The 26955-nt window shown below is 39.6% G+C and overlaps 1 protein-coding gene across 1 annotated transcript; it reads right to left on the bottom strand.

Moving 5' to 3' along the window:
* Positions 1–260: 260 nt before the first annotated feature.
* Positions 261–24095, bottom strand: aldh1a2 (aldehyde dehydrogenase 1 family, member A2). The gene is made up of 13 exons (XM_044198177.1): positions 23860–24095; positions 15626–15730; positions 14621–14761; positions 14034–14163; positions 12026–12087; positions 11200–11328; positions 9168–9281; positions 5435–5537; positions 3991–4175; positions 3681–3845; positions 2888–3045; positions 1456–1530; positions 261–1218 (listed from the first exon to the last, which is right to left on the bottom strand). Exons 1-13 carry the CDS (start codon positions 23974–23976, stop codon positions 1146–1148), a joined length of 1557 nt encoding a protein of 518 aa, XP_044054112.1. The 5' UTR covers positions 23977–24095; the 3' UTR covers positions 261–1145.
* Positions 24096–26955: the final 2860 nt, after the last annotated feature.

Here is a 26955-nt window from a genome sequence, read left to right as displayed (position 1 = left end):
TTTCTATAAAATCATCTCTTTGGGCAAGTTTATTTCCAAATGAGATGCATCAATACAAGCATTTCAAATATGTTTGACCCAGGTCTGTGAGGTTCAGTGGCAGAGTTGTCATCTTCCAACTGATTAATGTAAGATGTGTACAATAAGATCAGTCCTGAACGAAACTCTAAATTGTGTGACCTCTTGAGCAGCAGAGAAAGCTGAGACATGACTGTGGATAGTGAGTCCTAATAATGTATTAATCACTCAGAGAAAACCACTTTTCCAGTAACAAAGTTTTTACTGAAAAAAACTATTGGCATTTTATAATTTCATAGCATATGATTGTATAAACAAAAACATAGATGGACATCAATGAAAATCAGTTACATAATGTTTAAAATACATCTACTCCTCTTTTTAGCAGGTGAGAGTAAAATGCTTTTAAGAGGTTAAAATCTTCACGTTTACATCAGTCAAAGGTTGACATACAGTGTTAAGTCATACTGTACAAGCTAAAATATAAACAAAGACAATTAGAAAATCAATTTTAATTATGAATTAACATTTCATCCATTCATATCTGAGGCTGACAACATCAGTGGTCTTGAATGAGCTGACATGTTTGCATAAATTCTACCAAGACAATGACACATGAGGTTTTTGACGATCATACCGCACAGTACAAAGAAAGACTGCCTCCCAACACATTACAAGTTGCTAGTAAAGGGTTGATTGCAAGTGCAGCGACCTAGTCTCTGAGCATCCAGCATCTGTGGGGTGAGGATCAGGGTGTAGCGGCTGGGAGGGGGGTTGTAATTGGGGTTTGCAGTCAGAACAGCCTCCCCCATAGTCTCTGTGAGTGCTTTAGTGTAGTTAGTGGAGGAGGTATACATTATGGGGGTAGTTCAGTGGTTGTCAGTTAGACTAGAGACAGTCCACAAACTCAAGGCAGGTGGAGATAGCTGGACAGGTAGTGGCTGACTGTCCATGGCGAGCATTGCAGAGTTGATGGAGGAACTGGGAGGGCAGCGGTCACAGCCTGTAGTTACCATGGAGATAACTAGTTTTGATGGTTAATGTGGTTTGCCACCGTGGACGGACCAACAAGAGGCGGTGTCAGTGATGAGGAAGACGCTACCTCCTCCCAAAAAAGTGTGGCTGCCTTAAGAGTTCTTGGCGACCATCTTCATCGTGATGGTCTTCACTTCTGAGTACTCCTTCAAGCCGCTCTCTCCCCTGAAAACAGAGACAACAGGAAATAGTAACAATACTGCTCATTTTGTTTAAACTATCGTGCTGACAGCAGCATTGAAATATAGTGTATACACTGCTGGAGACTCCTGATGCAGAAATATTGCAATATCCTCTTAGATAAAGATTTATGTGATGTTAAGCAATTTTGGAAAGTAGGTTTTCAAAACACAAAGTCAGTATTAGTAACATTCAGTGGGCGGGCAACCAAGTCATACTCACAATTCACGTCCATTGCCAGACATTTTATATCCTCCAAATGGACACTGTGTGCTCAGAGCGTTGAAGCAGTTTATCCTGGGAAATACACAAAACATTAATCACTCTTGTGCGTTTGACTCCTGCAGTTTGCTATTGTAAAATGGTGCATAATTATGTCCAAAGCAGTAGTATTAAAGTTGCATCCATTAAGGCTGATGTAAAAATGTATTTTCATCATCATTGCTATTTTTGAAACCCTCTGGCTCTAACAACATAATTCCATTATTATTTAGCAAACACAGCTGCAAGTTGTCAGGTTTTATATTTGTGAATGTACTGGGAAGGAAAGAGTAAATGGATGCTAAGAAGACAGGTAGAGTAGAAGTGGGAGATTGGGGGAGTTGGGGAAAGGAGCAGTCTGAAGAGAGTTTTCAGTCTGAGAAAATGGGACAAAACTCTGACTGAGAAGATCCTGACCTGAGGAGGATACACTGTTATACATTATATCTTGTTTGTTTAATCTGCACAAAAACCGAAGTGTAAAAACAACACGTTGCAGTGTTACGGGGAGTTACGTGCCAGACTATTTCTTGGCCGGGACCTGTAACTTCTTGGAGTCTTGTCATCAACGTACAAGCCAAGCCAACAGAGAAATCTAATGATGAGACTACATTTAGGACTAAACATTCAATGAAGGGATGAAAATAATTCCTTAGGTTGTCACCTGAATCAACAGGCAATGTCAAAAGTCATATCTATAAGATCAGGAGACGACTAAAGACACAGCCGGACATCATAGAAAGTGGTCATTGTGGTCGGTATCGGCGGTTACTGAATATTGTTTGGAATAGGCAGGATTTGTTAAGGAGGAAAAGATGGTAATAAAAGAGTTTTGGTCCTTCTCAAAGTACCAAACAAATCCTCAACAGAGGAAGAGAAGTCGGATGGTGATTGGGCAGCATCAAGAATGAAGGACAAAGTAGAAAAATGTTTCCTCAGCTTGCAGAGGATTGCAGTCAAGTATGACAAGTGGTGAAAAATTCTTGGCAGATGCTGTATGTTAGCTATACTTCTACCCCTACTCATAGCCATCTGCAGGTAATTACAAAAGAAACAAAACAATTTTAGGTGAACTCAAGAAGTAACATTTTAGGACCATTTAATTTATACAAATTATAAAATTAGGGTGTCCGTTTACATTAAAATTTTCCGTTTTGCATTGTTGTCTTGCCCTGGCAGGTTGCTTTTGATATTTTTATATCTTGAATGTCTGAGCTGAGGGGGAAACGTGAAAAAGGGGAAGGTATACATTTCTTTGCGGCTTGTGTAATGATAGTGAAGTGGCACACGGCCAGTTTACAGTTTATGGATGCCAGAGTCTGAAATGGTTGATACTTTCCACATGAAAAATATTACTGATTGCAGCTAAAGAAACACAGCAGATGAAACTTACCAGACGGTGCCAGCCTGCATGGCTGTGGATATGGTCATGGCTTTGTTGATGTCATTGGTGAATACAGCTGCAACCAAACCATAATCTGTGTTGTTGGCTCTTTCTATCACTTCCTCTATAGTTTTGAACTTCATGATCTGCTGGACCGGGCCAAAAATCTGTAAAAGGATAAGAATATACAGGTTGGTTATAGATTTTTATATTGATCTTCTCATTCATATACATTATTTGTATACTGTATATTATATTTCTATTATTATGGGTCCTATATAAAGAGGCGTGAAGGGTTAAGGATAAGGTTACCACCAATCACCTCGCACAAAAATTTTATCCAGTGTGTATTTTTACCAATGTAACATAAGTACATTTACTCAAGCACTGTACTTAAGTACAATTTTCATATACTTGTACTTTAGTATTTCCATTTAATTTCCATTTCACAGGGAATTTCTGTACTTTTTACTAGTTATTCTGCATGTCCAGATTTTAGATACAAAACAAAAAATCAACAAATACATTCTAATCAATCTTTATAGATTATTTAACTACCCAACTGCATATAAAATGGTTCAAATCGACCAGCTACAACATTAAATGCCGTTTACATGTTAATGCATCAATAGTAACATTCTAATAATATAATATATGGTAATATAACTGAAAGGGGTCATTCTACATAATGAGTACTTTTACTTTTGATACTTTCAGTATACTTTGCTGATAATACTTTAGTACTTTGACTTTTAAATGCTTTTCACACAGGTATCAAAATCCCCCTTCTTTATCAATGTACCTCCTCTCTGGCGATGCGCATGTCGTCCCTCACATTAGAGAAAACAGTGGGCTCGAGGAAGAACCCTTTCAAGCCCAGAGCTTTGCCTCCACACTCCAGCTTGGCTCCTTCACTGATGCCGCTCTGGACGAACTCCAACACACGATTCTGCTGCTCCCGACTGATCTGTGGAGGAGGAGGATTATATGAGAGCCCAGGACAGAGAAGAAAAATAAAAAAAAGATAGAGGAACTTTTTGAAAGTGAAAAAAAAAATGCTGAAATGAAACTTCTGCTGAAGTTTCGCAAAGCTATAGATCTATTGACTTCACCTGTGGACCCTGCTCAGTAGTGGGATCAAAGGGGCTGCCGACTATCCTCCTCTTGGCTCTCTCCACACTCCTCCGAACAAATTCATCATATATAGGCTCCTCCACATAGATGCGAGAACCCGCCGTGCAGCACTGGCCTGCGTTGAAAAACACGCCTTGGTGGGCCTGTTCTACAGCCAGATCCACTGGGGGAAAAAAGACATTTTAGTTAAAGATGCTATTGATAACACTGATAACATCCAGCCACTAGATGACGCACTAATCCAATCAAAGAGAACAGTACATTGTAGGGATGCTATTAAAACCCACAATGCTACAGTAAAAGTTGACGTTAGCTAATGTTAGTGTTAGCGTAGTGTTGATCTAACATTAGTTGAAGTGTTTTCTTGCTGAAAACAAATCTCAGCGGATTATAAAAAAACAGCAGAGCGCCACACAGCAACAATGGCTACAGGGAGAAAGGACGACTGTATGATTGAAGCTGTTATTTTTCTAACTTTGACAATGTAACCGGTGACAACACATTAGTTAAGGTTTTCAGGACTATGGCTGTCGGTAGTTGTTGTTTATTTTGTTTAAATATGCAGAGCTGTAATTTTATGGGTTATTGTTGTTCGGACGATTAAGCTAAGATAGCTAATATGTGCTAACATTCATTTTAGACCTGTCAAAAAATTTTAAATGATTAATTCACAATCATTTTTTTTTTATTCCATACCTTTCTAAAAGCTCTGTGGATGTTTTTTTAATAATCGTCTACATAAAAATGTTATCAATATAACCTTTAATCAACAGCTAGATAAAACTGCTTGTTCATTAAAAAAACACAGAAGGGGAATAGTTTTTTTTTAATCATGAGGCTAATTACTACTAATTACTTGAAAGTGAAATAAATCAGAATTGTATGTTAACAGAAACTATCATCATCACATGTACATACAAAAACTTCATTTGGTAAAAAAAAAGAAGAAAAGAAAAGTAATGTGTGTAGTATATTGTTACAAAATTTGCCCCGATATTTATTGGAGCTATCCTGTGCAAATCTGATACCTGACACCTGAGAGACAGGACCCTGCTGTTGTGCACGAAGGGTTAACGGACCCCCGTGATTTATGGGTCTCGGCTGAAGCACCCAACTGAGTGAGAGTCCATTCTCCTGATTTACAGGCCTTAGGGAGCCCCTCTCATGGCTGCTGAAAGCATTTGAAAGCCTCTGCACCCCCAGTTTGGTGAGCCACTTAGAATTTATATGAAACCCATCCATCCACAGGTTTTCATAGCACTACAAAGCTTTTGAGCATTTTAAGATTCTCAGTCAATGTGTCTTTATCTACAGATTGAAGGTCCTGAGAATGGGACACCTAACTAAACAAAACAGCAATAATGACGGACCACCTAGTGAGGGTGACTGGAGCACTGAATAAAACATTACTTGAAAACTTACAATCAGCATCTGCAAAGATGATGTTGGGGTTCTTTCCTCCCAGCTCCAGCGTCACTCTCTTCAGGTTACTCTTCCCAGCTGCTTCTTGGATCAGCTTGCCGACCTAGTGAAAGGAAACAGATCTGGGGTTTACTCACAGAGATGCAGGCCTGCAGCCAAATCAGTAAATCAGCTGGAGCCATTAAATAGCTTAAAGAGGTTAGTTAACTCCAAACAGGGAATGCACCGGTAGGGCAGCTGAAACATGAGTTCTGCAAACACACAGAATGAATATCTATTACAGGGTTTTGGAGACAGCAACAGGAAAATAAAACAATGTTTCGGCCGAGAACAGCATCTGATGTCTAATGAAGGGCAGGAAGAAGCAACCACAAGATGTGTGGGTGGTGTCCTGTGATCTGACTATCTGAGATAGAGGGGGTTGGGCGGGTGTTATGAAACGCGTCTGGTGTGTCAATATGGAAGACAACAAGGGATTGTTCATTATTTTCATATCATCCCTATTTCTATTTTACATCTTATCAAGAGTGACAATATCACATAACAAAATGAAGACTAATAAATAAAACATTTAAGAACAAGTCATTTGTAGTATATAGGCTAAAAAAATGTGAAACCACTAGCATTGTCCTTTAAGGGAATAGTTTGACATATAATACATAAAATCCATTTATTTGCTTTCTTGCAGAGAGTTAGATGAGAGAATCGATACTACTCTACACCATGTGTAGCTGGAGCCAGCAGCCGTTTAGCTTAGCTTAGCACAAAGACACAGGGGGAAACGGCTAACCTGGCTCTGTCCAAAGGTAACAAGATCCAACTACCAGCATCTCTAAATCTCACTAATTAACACTTGTTTGTTTAATCCAAATAAAAGCTGAAGCGTAAATATAACAAGTTGTGATTTTATGGGTTATGCGTTATAAGTGAGCTTTAGAGGTGCTGAGAGGCAGATTTTGTTCCCTTTGGACAGAGGCTAGCTGTTTCCCCCTGTCTTTATGCTAAGCTAAGATAAGCGGCTGCTAGCTTTATATTTAATGTACAGATATGAAAGTGGTATCAATCTTCTCATGTAACGCTCAACAAGAAAGCAAATACACGTATTTCCCAAAATCTCTAACTATTCCTTTAAGATTGATTCTCTGGGTCAGTAGAATTAATTAGCTGCTTTAACTGATATTTTTTCCATGTCGTGACATATTGTGTTAACTCTAGATAACTACTAGATAACAAGCCTGAGAAACCCCACACACTTCCCTCACAACCCTAAACAAGAATTCATCTTCCTGTTAGTCATACAGTCTGTTTTATTTTCCGAGAGAACTGACAGGATAAACTGGAAAAATACCCTCTCAATGTGCAACCAAAAGAAACCCCACCTCCAACATGGAAAAGACTCTCTCACTATCTTCTCTAGCGTCTAGAGTTGCTTTAAGATACTAAGGTATAATAGAAAACAATATAATATCAGAATCAACTGCGGTGCTGTGGCTGGTACCGAAGCTGTGTAAAAACAACACAATACTTGGCTCGGTTTCTTGAGTCTGATGTGTTTTGTCTGTCTTTGATCAGAAACACAAAGAGGCTGACTAAGGGGAGGTTAGCGTGTGTTTATTCAGGGGTAAAGGAAACACGCTGGGCTGCGAGACTCCTCCGTGTGGAGTCACGGCCACATGTGAGTCAATACGAGGATGAGTTGTGGTCCTCAAATCCACCTGTAACGCCACCACCACCTTCTACCCTGTGAGGAGATGCTGTGGTCGCCAGTATCCCCCACCCCTGCTACTACAGTGCGGTGACTCACTGTCTGGGCATCAGCAGTCTCTTACAGCACTGGTTCATTCTCTCAGTAATTGACTCCAGATCACATGAAACAACAGGCAAACTAGTAAAAAAAACTGGGCCACTCACAAAGGAAATGTTCAATCAAGACGAGATGATAAAACAAAGAAGATGTTTGTTTTAGAAGGTGCATTTATGCAAGCTTGCGTGCTCACACTGATTGGGTGTGTCTGTGTGTGTGAGTGTGTGAGAGAATGACAATAGGAAAATGTATGTTTTATGTTATACTGTGCTGGAAAATCATAGAGACACAATGTTATAGCCATTCATACACTGGATAAATATTTGTAAATAGTTCAGATTTTGTACTGTTTCATTTTTAATGATAACTAGGTCAATATTTCAATTATAGATTATTTATATGGACAAATATCAACTACAATTATAGCTTAAGTGGGCATATTTAAGAAACAGATATAGTCAAACTAACACACAAGAAAGCAATTAAATGGAAAAGAATTAGGAAAATTAGAATTATAAGAATTAAATGGGATAATCAAGGGTTGAAATTAAGAGAGGTAAGAACAAGACTAAGAGACTACAGCAATGCTAGTGGCTCTGTAAAGCTATACTTATGCACAGTGGTGCTTTGAGCTTAATGCTAATGTCAGCATGCTAACATGCGCACAATCATGCTAACATGATGATGTTTAGCAGGTATATTTACCATGTTCATTATATCTTAGTTTAGGATACTAACATTTGCTAGTAATGTAAGTACTAGACAAATTAAAATTCTGACCTGATGCTGCCACTAAATAAAAAATCTGAGCCCACGAAAGTTATTACAATTCATCCTGAGGGGTGCATGAATGTCTGTACCAAATTTCATGGGAATCCATCTGATAGTTGTTGAGAAATTTCAGTCTGGGCCAAAGTGGTAGACCATCATTCACATTTATTAGTTTATGAATTAATTAAATGATCACCTTTACTAACGCTTGAGATGATTTCTACCCCAAATTTTATCTTTATGCACTCAACTGATGGAGATTTTGGAAAGGAAACTGTAGCATACAAAAAAAGCACTGCTCCCTCAGTCTAACATTCATTCAGGTTTGAAGTTAACATTTATTTCTCATCTTGCTGTCAAATTTTGCTTTCTATGTCTATACCTATGTGGGCTTATCGGAGGGTGGCAATACATATACACACTGCATCTCCAACACACCACCAGAGTCAAAACAGACATCTCCATAGAGCAAGACTAATCCAAACATTACATAAACCTGGCTCATGTACCAAAGATACATGTGAAATACAGGCTGGTCACATCATAACGTAAATTCTACATTAGGATTGCTGTAAATGGTTTTACCAGAGGAGTTAGTTTGCAGTTAGAAATAACAGATGTTTATAAATGATCTGCAGAAAAGGAATCTGCTGTCACTCTGGCTGTTCCCACTGGCCTGAGGAATGCGTTCAGAACGCAACACCTCCAAGCGCTCAACACCTAACATGGTATGTCCTTGATGATTCAGCTTTCCATTAACTGCTCCCCTGTTCTGCAAAGCTACAAGGGTTTATCCTGTGTGTGTCCTGATAGTAAGTTCAATGAAAGGCGTTGTGGACGTACGTTAATACAGCAGAGACAGCGGAGGGAAAACAGAAGAGAGGCAGTGTTTTCAAAGAGATGTGACTGTATACTCTTGACAGCGCAAATATGTGCATGTGTGCGAGATAAAATCAGAGCCCCCTGTAGTAACGACACGACACGCAGCTTAAGTAAGACCCCATTTGTTTGTCATTTAGACTTCAATACAGGCACACAACTTCCTCTAATTACCCAGCCTGCTCTTATGCTCTGCACATGTTGGTCACTGTGTCACTTGCTGACAAAAGCGAGGAGTAGGCAGCTGTTGATCTGAGCAACTTTATTAGAGAAAAGTACCTCGGTTGATCCTGTGAAAGCCACTTTGTCTATGCCCATGTGCGAAGCAATTGCAGCTCCTGCCGTTGGCCCGAATCCTGGCAAAATATTGATGACTCCCGGTGGAAACCCGGCCTGTCAAAACAATATGAGAGGAAACAAGCTTTAGCGGAGATGACAGCTGAGCCAAGGAAAACCACAGGCGGTGTGGGGGAATCCGGACCCAACCCAACCTCCCTACCAGCAGAGAATGGAGAGAACATCAAAAAGAAGAAGGCAACAGACAGATAGTCTCCAAAAAGAGGCGAGGCCAGAGAGGGTAGGGGGAATACAGGGAGGATGTGGACACTGAGATTTGTACAGCATGATTAGGTTTCTCAGCATTAACATGTGATGCTGCACTGTTCCTATCCTGTTTAATGTACTCATGCGTTTACTTCTATTGTGCACAACTCGCTAACCTTGTTGACTTGACTGTCTTAGCTGCACCGTATTTGAAGCGTATATGTCATGCTTTGTCTCTGTATAGCTCCAATAAAATTAGTTGAATTGTATTAGTGTTAATATTGGATTTTTTTAAATTTCTGATATCTCCGACTTGGAACTTACAAATCGGAAGATGACGTGAAGGTATTTTTCCCACTCTGCTGATGGTAATTACAGTTTGAACTAGGGGTGGGCAATATTGCCCTAAAATAACATTACGAGTATTTCTGCGATAACAATATTCTTGACAATATGAGAAAAATCCTTAAAAATATAAATATATACATATTTGTCTATTGAAAATATTATATATATAACATTTGAAAGAATACATTACCCTGTTTCTAGTAAATTATTTCTTATTTCTCATTTTAATTACTCACAAACTACTTTAATCTGCTCACTTTGCTTTTCCCTTCAGTTTTCTTTTCCCCACGCACACAGGCTTGCCCCGCCCCTTTCTGTTTCTCTTTCTCCCTGTATGTGTTGATTTTCTTTGTCAGTAGTATGTTTTATAAAGTCGTCCAAAAAACACAACTCGCGTTTTGGACCTTTTAACCCGCGAGTCAGTTTTCACATCAGCTTGGTGAACCGCGTGTGGAGGCGGCTTGTTGTTAATGACGTAGCCTATCGAAACAATTGAAACTAACGACATCGGCACCAACAGGTGCACTTACAAGCTTTTACTAAACAACGGCATAAGTAAGAGACACTCTCGCTCTGTGTTTCTCTGCACAGCATGTGCGATTGTCAGTAGACCGCACGGGAGGGGTAGAGCAAGGGGGATATTGTCCACTAGTTAATCGATCGCGGATGGTGCCGTTAATATGCCTGGGCGGTCCAACCAAGTAAAGTCTATGTGTGGGAAACACTGCTTGATCTTTTGTAACCAAACCACTTCCACTACTGAAGTAGCTCCCCTTTTTGGAACCAACTCCTCCACCGTTGATCCGGTTACTTTCGCTTTCAGCCATGCTTGTTGTTGCTCTGCATAACAGGTCGGAATGTTACCATTATCACAATATGATTTTTTTTTTTATCATTAAAAATTATACCTGTATTATTGTGAAAGATATGATATGACACACCCCTGATTTGAACAATATGACATGAACGCAGCGTGTTAGCTCAGCAGCCAACTCTTTACAGCGTAACATTATGATTGTTTCTGTGGCTTCAGTATACTCAGTTCACTTTGAAGATTCTGTGTTAAAGATTTGTTCGTGCATGTACTTAACATCTTTTTTCACCCTCTGAAATCTGTTCACAGAGAAGTGTGTGGGTTATCCTCAGCAACCAGAGCATGTATTCTATTGGGGTAGCAGCAAAAATCTCAGAGGTTGAAATATCTACACCTTAGCTGAAAAAAATCAAAACTATCTGCATGGCTACATACCACTATGAGTAAGTGATAAAATATGTTTGTTTTTTGTGATTTAGGTGAACTGATCCTTTAACTCTGAGCAAACATGATTCTGATTAAGTTATTGGAGTGTTAATGTTGGACTGTCCAAAATGTTGGCCTTGTGAACACATTTGTGTTTGGCAAAGTGATTCTGTCATTTACCTCTTTGACGAGAGCTGCTATGTAGAGGCAGGTGAGCGGTGTCTGCTCAGCAGGTTTGAGGACAACAGTGTTTCCACATGCGATCGCTGGACCCAGCTTCCACGCTGTCATCATCAGAGGGAAGTTCCACTGTGCGTGACACACACACACACACACACGCCGGAAAAAGACTTCATGCATCTGACTGACACACTGGGTGGTCACAAGTCAAGCTCAATAATTCATCGCTCTTAAGTCACTTACTCTCATTTTCATTCTGTCTAAACATAGTCAAGTGAGAAAATGTTCTCGGCACTTGTACAGTATTTTCTCTTCCCACAGCATTCTGAGAAAGCCGGGAAATTGCAACACATGTGCAATAAACCCATATCACTGTACAACACACAGGCATGTGTTATTTCTGCTTTAAACAGGAGCCTGTGGGGCTCAACGCAGAACCACACGCTTTCTGCACTCTTGCACAATCAACGGTGACTCTTTCTCCTTGATCTTTTCCTCCTTTCTCACCATTCTCCTTTCCTCAAACCCACTATGTTAAATCCCTCAGCTCACTCTTCTGCCTCTCACTTCTCGTTCTCTATTACTCAAGCTTGCTGGCACCGTTATATTTGGGGCTTACCAGCAGGATATACCCGAATAAACAGTGACTGTCAAGGAATTACTGGAAAATGCAGAATGTAATTAAAAAAACAGGCCAGACTAACAACCACCGACATCTCTTTTAAACTCTGCCAATTCACTCTTATCTGTTTTGGGGTTTTTTCCCAAACTTTTATGTCCATTTGTATTCTTTATGCATGTCACTCGTAGGAAGGGTAATACTCACAGGGATAATTTGTCCACAAACTCCAATGGGCTCATATCTGGTAAATGTCAGATAGTCTCCATCTGTGGAGGAACACACGTGCAGCACACACACACACACACAATCAAACACAGAGAAAAACAGGGTTATTCATTTTTAGCTTTAGTAGTTTAAAGCTTGAAAAATGCCTGAAACACATGAAAAATGTCACCACCTGATACCCCTGGTGTTGTTGACTCAACATGTTAATTTGTAAATGAATCCACACGCAACATTCCTGGTTACTTTACCCTGGTGAGAGATTACATTTCGCTTCGAGCCTCCTACAGCACAGGCATGTGTGTAACTGTTTTAGGTCATAGAGATGGGTGTTATGCTGGAAAGGTTTGCTCATTCCTCTTGCATTACTTAAGTAAAAGGAGGTACTTACTGAGGGTGTGCCATGCTTGTTCATTCTCCAGAAAAACAATTTATATTGAGAAATGTGTGTATAAATTTGTCAGCTGATGAAACATTGCCTAATGTTGCATTTGGACTGGAATGATCAATGGTAGATGACAAGCCAGATAATCATTTTCAATGGGATACAGTGCAAGTATGACGATGGACACAAAGCTGCAGTAAAGGTTCTCAACCTTTATCCTTAATTCCAAAGTGGATGTTGGGTCTTTCAAAACTGTTATTGTTTGGAGAATGAAACTATAAACCTATTAGACTTGAGATTTTCCCGGGGAAACTCAAGTATCTGCAAGGATTGTTTGAAAGTATGACGCCCACAAATGACTTATATTTCAATTTGGAACAAGCAATGTAAACTATACCAAACTGTGTAGCCAAAGGTGCTCCACATAATGACACACCCCATTCATCTCAGACTGTCTATGATACGAATTTAACACAATAAGCTCAGCATAAGGTGCAAGACAGATAGATGCTGAGGGGTTGCTGTTGATAGATGTCCTGCACTTCATCCTGACAGGTGAACAAACACAATTACTGACCTTACATGATACAGGCTAAAGGAATACCCTTGTTTATTTTCTCTGAAAGTCTATCTAGAGCAATAAAGCCTAAACCAAAACCCTGGGAAAATGCTCACCGTGGTTGGTTTGGCAGCAGTGTACAAGAGAAGCTTTGAGAGGGACAATACAGTGGTATCAGGAGGTTTCCCATGTCCTCTCTCTTATTCTTTTTCCTTTTTTGTGCTTCCTGTTGAAACAGACAGCCAACTTTCCCCTCTTCCACCCCCAAATTCAATTGCCTTAGAGGGGCGACACTGGTGGTAGCCTCCACAGGACAATAAATCTTAGTGTTTGGATTGATCACCAATTTGATACCTTAGCCTGCTTTTTCTACAAACCTTTTTTTCATTAAACTAAAAACGCCAAACTTCTTAAAGTGGCTATTATCAATATTTCTATAATAACAATGATCAAATGACAATGTGTAATGTAAACTGAATTTCAACTGAGCATTTTAGTGTCTTTCAACTCATTGTTTTGGCAGCTGTTGTCAGAAAAAAAACCTCTAAAAACCCCACCAGTCAGAAAAAGTTAGCGACTAGCTAGTAAACATAGTGGAGCATTTATTTGCTAAAGAGCCAGATATTTCCCTCAGGAGTTAGTGGAAACCAAAACAGAGCTAAAAGAGAGTGGATATTGGACTTTTGGCCAGAAACACGACTCCAAATGAATTTTAATGTTGCTTGTGACTGGATGTGTTAATTGCTAACAGTTTGCTAACAAGTTCGCCATATCAACTTAAAAGGTAATAATATGTCAGTGTTGTGTTTACAGTTTGTTTCCATCGCCCCCAAGAGGCCAGAAAAATCAGTTATCACAGGTCTAAAACGCATCTATGTTTAATATCTTAACACAAACTGTTGTACAAGAACTTTGAAGAGTGAAAACTATGATTTAAATACTTGATGATTTACTTATATTCTCACACCACCACTCTTCTTCATCACCAGTCTGCCTTTTGTCCATTTCACTAAAACTCTGCTGTAGTACTCAAGGAGGGATCTTACCCATTGGAATGGAAGTGCCGTGGATCTTGTCTGCATATCCAGCAAAGTATCTCAGTGTCTTTATGGTTCCTTGGAGGTCCACAAACAGGGTGGGCAGGAAAGGCTTCCCACTGTTCAGTGACTCAATAGTCTGAAGAGAGACAGGGGAGACGTTTGAGAAATACATGATATAACCTTGTGATCTTCACATAATTCCATACTGTTCCAGCCTTTACACTCCCCCATGTGTGAAATGTGACACTTAAGATAACACTAAACTACAAATACAGCCCCTAAGTTACAGTTATACATTCTCTTTACGGCAAAGCAAGTTTATTTGTATTTCTTGAACACAGAGGCAACTCATAGTGCTTTGCAGAAAAAGGCATTATTAACAAGGAAAATAAAATACATACAAATACATTTAATAAACAGACAATGGAATAGTGGTTATACTACAGTTTCAATGCAGTTACAATAACTACATAAATAGGGTAACAATGAAGTGGACAATGTGAGAAATAACTTACTATAACCTCTATAATAACCTCTCTAAACTAAAAAATGTTGTTCACATTAACTGATTCAGAAATATTCGGTTAACTTACTGCTAGATAGACACTGTCTCTCTCCACCAGGTCAGCAAGTTTGGACAGCAGACGACCCCTCTCAGACGCGTCCATTCTTCGCCATACGGAGCCCAAAGAAAAGGCGAGGCGAGCCGCCTGCACCGCTTTATCAACATCAGCCTTTGAGACAAGAGAGAAACATAGTAATTATCTAACCTAATCCAGAAGACAGGTGCATTTTTGCACTCCGTCAGACTGATGAAATCTGTGTTTTCATGCCATTAGCATACCTGAATAATTTCTGCACTTCTCTTTTCTTTTAATTCAACATTGCTGAAATAAAGAAGGGCCAGAACAACTGCCAGCTCATGAGTCATAATGGATTGATCTTTGATTACACTTCTGCTTTTATTAATTCTTTGAATGCAAATGGTTTACACATGTATAAAGACCTAAAAGCAATATTTTAGGCTGTAGTGAGAATTTAAACTGAAACTGGATTTTCATTGTCAAACTATCCAGCGGTGGAAAGTAACTAAGTACATTTACTCAAGCAGTACCATTTACGCTACTTTTCCCACTACATTTCAGAGAGAAATGGTGTACTTTTCACTCCACTACATTTATTTAACAGCTATAGTTACTGGTTACTTTTCAGATTACGATTTTGCAAGCAAAACAAATTATCAGTTCATAAAATATGAATTATTTTTATTGATTAAACTGCTCAGCAGTATATTAGGTAGTTATAAGTACTGCTTACATATTAATGCATCAATAACAATGAACCAATAATATAACAGTAAAACACAGACAGTGGTCATTCTACATAATGAGTATGTTTACTTTTGATATTTTAAGTACATTTTGTTGCTAATACTTCTCCTTAAGTAATATTTTGAATGCAGGACTTTTGGAGTATTTGTGGTATTGTTACTCATACTTAAGTAAATGATTCTTCCACCACTGAAACTATGTGGAGTAAGATAACCCTGTTCTCAATGAAGAAGACAGACTGAAGATGCTTTGCTGTAGAATATTTACCTTCTCTGCTTCCTGGACCTCACAGATCTGCTCTCCAGTAGCCGGGTTATAGGCAGAAAAGACTTTCCCACTAACAGAGTCCTGCCACTCATTGTTGATGAAAATCTGCAGGAAAAATGCAGTTTTTAGTATTTTAGTAAATAGATGCAATAAAGTATCTGTGTCATGAATGTAAAGTCATGCATGCAGTTTCTTAGTATGAATTAAATGTAAAATGCACAAACTGATTATTAAAACCTTATTCAAACTGACCTCAATTTGCAAACCAACTGAGCTTGAGTGGGAGACCGTTTTAGCTTTTTTTAATATTTATGTTATGTTAAGTAATCATTTCATTACACCATATTGGCTGCTGTGACATGCTTGTCGTTGTTGCTGTGAAAGACTAACAGCTCTCATGCAGCAAGTCCCACCTCTTCCAGGCTCTTGTGTAAGGGATATGGGAGAATCTCTGGAAATCTGGATGGAGATTCCTGCCTGTCCAGCATTGCTCTCTGGGGAGTGCTCCACCATCCAGACAAAAGAGGTGTGTGTGGGGCAGATAAATCCCTATCAGACCCCCACCAGACCCCCCCAACCCACACACCCACCCCCAAACACACAGACACACGTTTCACAACATCACTGCTCGTTTACGAGATCATAAAACACGTGCCGCGCTTGGTTTCTGTGATGCGTTAAAGCGAGTCTTCTGTTAAACAACCGCCTGGGATTCCAAACAGGACGCATTCAACTATAGGACCAAAAAGAAAAAATAAATGTTTACGGAGCAACACAGTTGAGAATAATGCCGCTGAAATACAAGCAAACCATTCATAAACTGGTGGCAAGTGGAACAAAATGCGAGGTGTGATTTGAAATTGCAAATTAAGTTCACTCAGCAAAAAAAAAACGCTCCTTCCTCGCTGACATGTTTAGATCCATTAGGCAGACTACTCACACACTGTTTTTAATGGCTGTCAGTCTGGTTGATATATAGAGTGCAAGGAGAACATCTGCTGGCACAAATCTCTCCGTGTATATATATGCTCTTACCGTCCTTCTACTTTAGAGGAGTACAGATGCACCGAGAGCAAACCTGAGAGCAGGGTTCAAGTATCCCACTGGCCTGAGCCTCCCTAAACTCTCCAACATGTTTACCTCCATAAACGCTGGGCTTTAAGTACTATTTAATTGGCTGTAAACTGTTAGCCGTGTTTACTTTCGGGTTGGTATAAAATGCCAGGGAGTCTGAAAACTGTTGGAGTCGCAGCAGACCCATCACTCTGCCTCCCTCCTCCTCCTCATTCCCACGGCTCGCAGGCGCACAGTGTGGACGCTGCTCCTGCAGACGTTTAAGGTGTTCAGTGTCTGAGTGTACCACTCCGCAGAAAACATACGTTACCTCCACGGTTCCTTTGTACCCCCCACACACACACACACAGTTTAACACACACACACAGAGATAGACAGGCCGGAGTTGCCCCTCTCCACCAGCCCAGTCTTCTCAGGCGCCTTCCATCAGAGGCCACCTTTAATCTGACGCTCATTAAGAGCACTTCATAAAATTGTCAGTAACGATAAGGAGCAGAGGGCCAGCTACAAAAACAGAAAGTCCTGTAGAGCACTGAATTAGTTTTTAAATTTATAGGGGCCACTGAAGTGGGGCGCCCTAAATCAGAGGAGCCCCCCTGACAGCCTCAACAGTCCGAGCAAGAATGCAGACCATGGGTAGCTTTATTCATGGCGTAACCCTTCTCACAAGACGCTGCTAAAGGAGAACGGATGAAGCAGGAGAACAGTGGAGCAGGCCGCCACCTAAATCACAGCCAGAAAAGGACAACTGTCAGCCGCCGCTTGGCTCGGCCCTCACTCTGGGCTCGGACTGGTGTTAAACTTTTGTCTCGTTCCATTGAGAGACTTGATTAAGATGACAGGATCGAGGCGTAAATCAACTCTCAAGGTTTCTTAAAATTACTTTTTAGGATCATTTGGACGAGGGGCAAAGAACACAAGAATGAAAAAAAAAACAAGTGCAAGAGTGCACATTTTCCAATGACAAATAGTGTTTTCTTTCCCATTCCCCTGCGGGGTCCTTGCTATCACTTAACATGATGGTTTCATGTTTATAAAAATCTGAGTACTTAGAGTTAACTTGGTGTCCAGAGACTGCAGAGATGATGACAACTTTTTCAAAATAAACAATTTTCTGCTCTTGCAATTAAGCCGTTTCTGGTACAACTTTTAAATTATTCAGTTTCAAACATTTTGTACTGCTGCATTAATTTTTTAAAAAACAACAACATTAAAACAAAAGGCTGTGATGTGTGTAATGCCTGGAAAATAAGGAGGATGCCTGATGTGGATTGGAGCTAAGCAGTAAGCATACAGGTCAAGACTTTCTGCATGGGCCACAGGGCAGCTGCAAACATTTAGCAACTCCCATGCTTTTCTGCAAAAACCTGTCAATCACATCATACAGAGAGAGGGAGAGAGAGAGAGAGAGAAGCCTGGCCATGGGGATAATGACAAGATGAGACATGATGTACACAAACACAGTTTTTTTTTTGTTTGTGTTTGTGTTTCAAATCAGCTACAAATTGGTGCCTGTTTGCTGTTGTATGCACTCTTAAGTAAAATCTAAATTTGTTCACCTTGCAACAAGTAAAACATGAGGATGTTAATGTTCTTATTTTTTTCATGTTAACAAAACTTTGCGTGATTTTTCGTGATAATTCATTTTTTAGGAGCAAACTGGGAAGTAAGAAAAGCCAAAATACTTTCTGCAGCCAACAAAACATCTGTTTGGCTCTTTGCTTCTTCTCAGCTCAGATGCTAATGCTACTCAGTTCTTGTCTTTTTCTTAAAGGGGTGGGGCAGGGGCGGGGGGGTGAGGTGGGTTTTGGGGGGGTTATATATATGTGTATATAACATGCCAAGATTCCACAGCCAGACGAATCCTACCCGGGCACCTGCAACACTCGTCTGCGCAGGAAGTTTCATATCCTCCCCTATCACAGGACCTCTATTTCCTCTCTGGTTCTGGATGGGTTTCAAAAGTCTTATAATTACTACCGTTACAAGTGAGTGGAGACCATGTGAAAGTGGAGACCAGCTGGTGTTTTTTTCTCCTACTCCTCTCCACATGTCTGACACCACAGAGCCTTCATGTTTTTCATTCACACACCCACAGACAATGCCACCCTGCTTTCCTGGGTTTGGCGAGGGCGACCTCGCTGTCACTGACTGGCAAATGTCTTCGTCTTGTCGGTGTGTGTGGTTCAAGTGGTTCAAGTTGTTTGGTGTTCGTGACTCAGAAGTAAGAAAAAGTAATTTGACATAAGGCTGTAATTACAAACAACTTCTTATTCACTTTTTCAGTTGATTCACTCATTTAGCACACTTCTTCCAGTAGTCAGAAACCTCAGCAGATGGGCATGTCACTTAATCACTGGAGCACCAGACAATTTAGATTAAAGCCTTACATGATGCTAATTTCTTAATACCTTTCTTACACTCCCAAAAGGGATATTAGATTTTGCTTTCTACAGCTGACTACAGCTGTTAGACAAAGGTTCTGGACAGAATCCTATTCAATAAATATATTTTTAAGTCAGTAGTTACATATACTTTATTGACAATCTGTTAAACATCTACAGACAACAGCAAAACAGTTGAAATGTTACAAATACTCTATAACTTGTATCTGTAGGCGGACTATCCAAGTAAAGTGTTACCCAGAAAACTTATCACTCAACTTTGACTTAATATAAATATCATTCACAACAACCTTGATGAAATGTTCAAATTGCTAAGAGACAGAGCAAAAGACAATGGCTACATGCTGTTTGATTTTCATGAATCAACAATAAAACTGACCTCTCACTACTGATGTTTTTTTCCTTTGAACATCTGAGGTTTGATGGGTTTCCTGTGTACTTAACCATTCTTTAAATCTCTGGTCAAGGAAATGTTTAAAGAACAGTCGTTTTTTTTCTCGTGGGATCAGTGGACAAAGAGGAAGTAATTTTAAAAAAATGTGACACTTTTCCGCGGACAAATAAACATCAAGAAAAGCACTTCTGTTTCTGCTGTGTCCCGTGCTCACTGGAGAAAGAGTCTAATCCAACAGATGTATGAAGCCCAGTGTTTTTCATAATGACACCGTAAGGATTTACACGTTCCTTGTCAAGAGGGCCGCAGACTGAAAGTATGGGAAGTTAACAGGGTAACCTCGCTGTCACTGCTCTTCCTTAAACAGTGATTAAGAGACAGGGGACATGATGTTGACGTGTCTGCTAAGATGATAATTTACACTCGGTGCACAAGTAGGCATTTCACACCAATGGACATATTAATGGCAGTGCACACTTACCCTGTCACAATCAAAGAGATGTGTTTTAGAGAGTATGTGGCCATGTGTGTGCGAACAGGGAGATTGTGTAAGCAAAGGCAGAGAAGAAGGGGTTCTCGCTGTGCTCGTTGTGATAAATCATTTAGTCGCACAGTATCCCCTAACTTTGGCTCTGTTTGATCTTGATCGCAGTAAGATGGTGGTTTTGAAGTGAAAAACTCCAGAGCTGCAGGTCAGGCTCTGGCGAGGCAGGGCCACTAACCCACACAGTGAGACAGGGTCATAATTTACACCCCAGTGGACAGCACCTAGCATTGGGGAGCCCCAAGCCTCCATCTGTGCTAGCTCAATCAGTGACAGATTGATGGAGCCTCTTATTCATCCAAACTGAGTGGATGTCTCTGCATAGACTGCTTTACAAACACACGGGTCTTCGGCAGACAGGTTCTGCACAGGTTCCTATGTTGAAAGTGCACTGTTGCTACCATAAGCAAAGCAACAAAGAAAATGTATAACTATTGATTAGATTAAGAGATCTGTAACTCAGACAATGAACAAGACCACTGAATTTGATCCCTCAATCTGGTCCTTGTTAGTTCTTTATATTTGTAGCGCTATTTTCTATGTTATTACCCTATTAAAGAATTAGGCTACAGTAAAACCACATTGGAACTACAAAACCACATTTTAAAATTGCTGATTTTTCACATATAATTTCTTATCAGTCAGCTAAACTGCAATCATCTGTTAAAGCTTAACATGAACTTTTGTGGATCATATTCTCATACTTTTAAAATAGCTTGGGAAAAGCTCTGTTATATCAAAATAAAGGGCAAAACAATGTGCTGACCTTTCACTTGCGTTTTTACTACACACCCAAAAAACAAACATTTAACAGACTGTTCCTTCAAAGCAAAAGCAGCGTTATTTCCATTCCTGTAAAATTTGTCCCACTAATTGTCTGGTTTGACAACTCATTATCACTGAAAGGTGTGAAAAACCACAAAGGCCAGAAATCACCCACTAAAAAAGATCAGGAAAAAGTTTTTCCCTTTGCCTTGTTTCATAAAACAGAGTCTCTCTTCTCCAATTCTACTACAATTGGAAAACATCAATACATAGCTATCATGGCTCTCTTATTAATGGCTTCCTTCATGGTCCTATCAACTTTTAAACTGTTTCTGTCTTGTAACCCAGCTGTTGGAGCCTTCTAGCGATATAAATGTGGGGGTAGGGGATAGGACAACCCGAGAGACAGCTTTCCTACTCATGCTTTTAGCTACAAGAGAAAGGAGGTGTAAAAAAACTGCCGATTCTGCTTATGGGTATATCAATAGACTAATAACAGAACTCCAGTTTTATAGGCTATAAATACACACAAGAAGGAATATAGCTTTATTGATACGATCAATGTGTCTTGGACTGTGAGCAGGTCTTGACTCGGTGAAGAGGACAAGTGGCAAACCTTGATTGCAATAACCCTTTTTTTAATCACATGCTTCCCTGTTACAGAAGCAAACCTGTTAAGAAATTAAACTGTATCAGCCATGTCTCTGTTTCCAGGGTTGATCAGATGTAATCTTTGCATTGCAAAACAAAGAAATTTGATGTTGATGAAGATTTTTTGACTGTTTATGTAAGTTAGAAAAAGCTGAATATTGTCTTTATATTGCAGAAAAGTTTTAACGTATCAGTGTAAAAACAATATCTCAGGAAAATCTGTGTCTGGAGGCTTGCAGCTCCATCCACACGCCCTGCAGGCCAGTGAACAGCGTTGGTTGTTTCCCTTGCAGTCAGTGGGGTGGAGAACAGGAACAGGGTGTGAGGAGAGCCCACGCCAGGGGTTCCCATAAATCAGGGCCCTTCTGCCCCCTATGTCCACCAAACCAACAGGGACTGGATGATCCAAATTCCTGGGGGTTAATTCACCAAGTCGCTCCCTAAAATTTCCTGCTGTACACCGTTGTGTCCACTCCTTTTAACTAACACTCTGCACAGTGAGTGAATGGAAAGCTTACAACACAACAGAGCCTATACAACATCTTAATGGTGCAGCAGGAGCGTGCCCTTTGCACTTAAAACACTGAGGTATGTGTTAACAGGAAGCGATTATAGCACTGATTGAACTCACACCACGCTATCATTAATCTGTCCTCTATGAGACGTGCCCTTTAATCTCGCAATCATAAAAACACTTGTTCTGCAGCTAAAGACCCAGTTTTGTTCAGTAGCAACAAAACTGCAGCAAGCTACATCCTGGCTGCTAAGGCTGATGATGAGACCTCAAAAATCACATTACAAGAATCTCAGAGGGAAGGACCTGATCTTTAACTAATAAAAAAATAACTATACATAAAACCCTATCAAGAGATTGCAGAGATGTTATCAAACAGGCAACAAAACATTTCACATGAGAGCTATTTTCAACATGTGTGTAACAGGCTCAAGACTTGTGGTGGGTCAAGATTCACATTCAAAGCACAATCTGCTATTTATTTATTATGGTGACAAAATGTTGAAGCACTTCGCTACAGAATATAGGACTTACATGCAGTCCTTACTCCATACTTTCTTCAGCTATTTCTGCATGCCTTTTCTCCCACCCACACACTTCTGACTGTAGGACGATCCAAAAAACACATTTGTTCTTTGACAACTTTCATTTAAACGCTAAACCATTTATTCACTAAACCAACATGCTGCCATATCAGAATTAAACAACGCCTGATTTAAATTACTGCCAATTCTTTGGACTTGACTAACCTGTGTTTACTGTAACTTGCTGTGATTACTGATGTCAGTGAAAGAAAAGACTTTAAGACCAGGCAGAAATAATTTGGGCTGTTTTGTTTATACACAAACTCAGCCTTTGGCACTGATTCCTAAAATCATTGTGAGCAATCTAACATAAATTAAATGAAGAACTTTACGACTCGTTGAATACCACAAAAACACTGAAGTGAAACAATATAATCATGATGGAAAAACTGAAAGAAAGAAGAAGATTTGGTTCCAATCTTACAATATTTCAATTTTATAAGCACCCCCTTAATTACTTTCTTTATATCCCTTTATTAGCCGACTTTAATAAAAAAGGAATACATTTTATGAATTGGCTGCAGTGACCTGAAAGGATGTTGGCCTGTGTCTTGATTGAGACTGCACTTCAGATGCAATGTGGAAAAAATATCAAAAATATAATAGCAGTAAATGATTGTCCACGTGACTCGGTGTTATATGAATTTTAAGGCACTTTCCTCAGTTTATTCCCAAAACAAGCTCAAACTATATGACACGCCCTTATTAACACGTTATTGGCCTCCCAAAAAGTAATCCCAGTTATTTTGTAGCATGTGTAATTATAACTGGCCCAAATTATATGCAAAATCCATTATCAGTCTTAAGCAAAGTCTCAGGTTTATGCACTGATGCAATGACTCAAATTTGAAAATGTAAAAATCAACTTTTTTTAATCAAGTGAGACCAAGAAAACGCACCAAAAATATAAAAAATAAAAAATAATCAGTAGCCTAGTAGCCTATTATTTATTAAACGTTTTATGTCCGTTATGTACTACAGGGGTTATTGATCATTTACTGCCGAGCTACAATGAGCACGTGGACGCAGAAAAAAACTCATCGGGACTAAAACGTGCAATCGTCAGCTTATCGGATCTGCACTGGAAGTTAGACAACAAGTTTTGTCGGGAGAAGTTTGTCAGCTCCAGCCCTGTGCGAGCTACACGGGTTGATAGCCTACCGAAGCTTCGGCTGCTGACGCACAAAAAGTTTAGTTAAAAAAAAAAGTTTTGGTTAAAGATACACGATCGTCTGATCTACGAGTAGAGTCGTTAGGCGCAAAGCTATAGTCGGTCGGCAGTGTAGTGTGGAGAGAAACAGACCTTGGTGTACTTGATCTCCGGGTTGGGCACCGGTGAGGGCATCAGCTGGAGGGATGCCATGAGAGCAGCGGGGTCGCTCTTCACCTCTCCGGGAATCTCGATCTTACTGGAAGTCATCACGGCCGTCTCTCCACTCGTCTGCCTGCTGCTCCTCTCTGGGGTTTTTTCAACAGATTTCTGATTAGGACTTTGGGTTCCTTCCTGGGTTTATAGCCAGGTGTCAGTCGCGGTTCATTTTCATTGGGCAGAGAAAAGGGCTGTCCTTTTGAAAATTTAATTCACGCATTTACATAAACGACCTCAGCCATGCGTGTTAAGGAGGAGAAACACATCCACCCCACCCACCTCACACTCCCGGTACACTCAGTTTCCACTGTTTTCACTCACTAACAGCACGACGCTTCTCTGCAGTAATTCATAGTTTTACACACACAAGCATAAAACTCTGAGATTATCAAAACGTGGTGCCATGAATTATCAAAAGAGTTTGGAGTTGATCATTATGTTAATCACAAGTACAGTATTATCTGAACTCAATAATGTATGTAGGCCCATATAATATGCTGTAAGTTTTAAATCCCATTACAAATGGGTTTATAAATGGACCCCTTAAGTGAAACAGACTATTCTACAAACTCAGGCTACTGAAGCATAATGGTCCAATGAAGCCTATAGAAATTCTTTGGCAGCACAATCTCACCACATGGGCCATTTAGTGGCTGTTCTGGACTTTGATGGTATCACACGACCTTCCTCAGCAGATGGAGTTTGCTCGGTTGTCATGCAGTTGTAGATGTTCAAATTTTCATTTTTTTTTTGGCAAAATAGTTGAGATTGAAAGTTCATTTTCGACCTTGGAAGCAAAATAACTTCTCCACAAATACATATAAAGGCATAATTACTTACTTTACTGAAAATATAAACTCCCATCCTTTACACCATCATTAACCATTTCCTAAGTGACATAAAGGTGTCAAACTGCTTTCCTCGGCTCACTATCACCCCGTAGTCTTTATTTGCCTAACACAACCTCCCCACGGTCTAAGATGTTATGTAAATGCGGACTAGAGGGATTGCTGCTACTTGCTGGGGTGTTGTTGGCAGAGATTTGTTCTGCAGGTGATAATTCCTTCCAGCGCCTCCTTTAAAAACTCCCAATAAACATCCACCAATTAGCTGTGAGCGAGCCTGTCTCCGAAAACTAAAGGAATTAAAGCAAATCCACGCATGTATTAACACATCCACAACAACTGCATTTCCTCACACATTCATGAGGTCACCCAGGTAACAGTTAAACGGTAAAACAGAAGTATTTATTTGAGTTTTAGACTGTGGATTCAAGATAGTCAGACTTGTAAAGGGATAGGAGATGAATCCAGAGAGAAATGTGATCAACGTGGTATAACAATGTAGTTTTAATTCAAGCTCAGGCTTATTGATGTCCCCAAAGAATAATCTCCTCAATCAGCGGAAGAGCCTTTCAATTTTAGATTTCATAATCTGAGCCTCTTGACAGGACAAAGGAGTGTGGAGACAGATGTAGGCCCATCATTTGCAAATCCCCAGAGGATGCTGTTTCTCCATCAGCACATCACCCTTTTTTCACAGCATGGGCGACACTCTCAAAGTGTCTGTTTCACATCAAAGAGGACGTGCCCGAAACGGTGACATTGATTAATGCATTCAAAACATCCTATCCTCAGCCTGTCGCCTCACCTTTTCACAGCGCACAGCGAACGGGAGATAAGACATACCGGTGAGACGGTGTGACAAACTTTAGCCGGCAGTTCAAATGTATTCATGGAGCTCCCTCTGTTGGAGGAAGTGGGCCTCGGACGTTTCAGAGTCACACTCACCTATTCAAGTTTTAACAGTAGCCTATTTACAAAGAGCGGTTTAATAAGATACGTGGGATGGTAGCTGTAACAACAAGAAGGAACAAGACAAGATAATTGGAAATATGGTTGATAAAGATGACTGCGAGAAGTGGAACCACAGTAGCTGCGTGAAAAAAGGTGAGTGAGAAAACTTTGCAAACTTTCTGATGTGGCAAAAAGAAAAGTGCCAAAAATACAAGGAGCTCTGGGGAGTTAGAAATAAAAGAACAAGAGGATTCATCGGATAGGTGAATATGGAACTATTTAGAGTGTTGTAATTTCGGTATCTATTTCTATGAAGAGATTAGATATCTAAACAACGGAGCCAAAATACGCAGATAGGATGTTTTGTAAAGTATAGCCTGGTTGTTTTCTGTCAGATTTTCTCACATCCAATACTTGGTTATGTGATGTAACCTAAACACATAATAGGCCATTATGTATAAGACCCTATACAGGTGGGAAAACACGTCCTAAAGGGAGACAAAGAGTGTGATAACCGAGACTCGCTCTCATTAAGTCTACGCCATTAAACTGGTTTTCAAATTATAAATTTATATATTTTTATATATCACTCTGGCGAATATTTTTTTCTTTTGACATTCAGTAATACATTTTACCATCATTATTTAAAAATTCACGTGGATCTTTTAAACAGACACATGCTCCAACAGGCGAATTGGTAGTTTAAAAAAAAAAATATATATATATAGATGTTTTAATAATGTCTGTACAAAATGTACTCTCCCATTGGACTAGTTTTCCCAAGATCATTTTTACAAAAGTGTTTTTTTTTTATTTGAAATGTTTTAACTGCCAAAATGAGACAAAGCTATGGGCTACATAATTTTAAATTGATACATTTATTATCAGCTAAAATTAACAAGTGAAGTTATAATATGAATTGAGACAATTATATTTGCATACTGAAAACAGTATAGTGGTTCAATAATCTGTGATTTATTAAACTGATGATTATCTACATGAAGTTCTGTTAGAAATATACGTTCTAAAAAATAAAAAACTTTCCATTGACCTGAAAGGCTTTCACAATTTTTTTTTAATTCTCACTGAGACAAGGTATATATTTTAAAACTCCTTCATCATTCTAAAATGTGTGTTGAACATCTGAATGGACAATTAGCCTAAACAAATAAAGTTTCTATGAAAGTAGTATGGTACTGTTAGTGGTGATAATGGGAACATTTGAGTTTCTCAA

Source organism: Siniperca chuatsi, linkage group LG1 (assembly GCF_020085105.1).
Source record: "Siniperca chuatsi isolate FFG_IHB_CAS linkage group LG1, ASM2008510v1, whole genome shotgun sequence".
Classification (NCBI taxonomy): domain Eukaryota; kingdom Metazoa; phylum Chordata; class Actinopteri; order Centrarchiformes; family Sinipercidae; genus Siniperca; species Siniperca chuatsi.
The sequence above is the reverse complement of the archived record's forward strand: the minus strand, read 5'-3'. Positions and strand labels throughout refer to the sequence as shown.

Coding starts and splice junctions, on each gene's coding strand:
- aldh1a2 (XM_044198177.1), bottom strand. CDS start 23,976: ATGACTTCCAGTAAGATCGAGATTCCCGGAGAGGTGAAGAGCGACCCC. Junction 3,846..3,990: donor CTACTGAGCAGGGTCCACAG/GTGAAGTCAATA, acceptor CCTCCTCCACAG/ATCAGTCGGGAGCAGCAGAA. Junction 1,219..1,455: donor TCTGGCAATGGACGTGAATT/GTGAGTATGACT, acceptor CTCTGTTTTCAG/GGGAGAGAGCGGCTTGAAGG.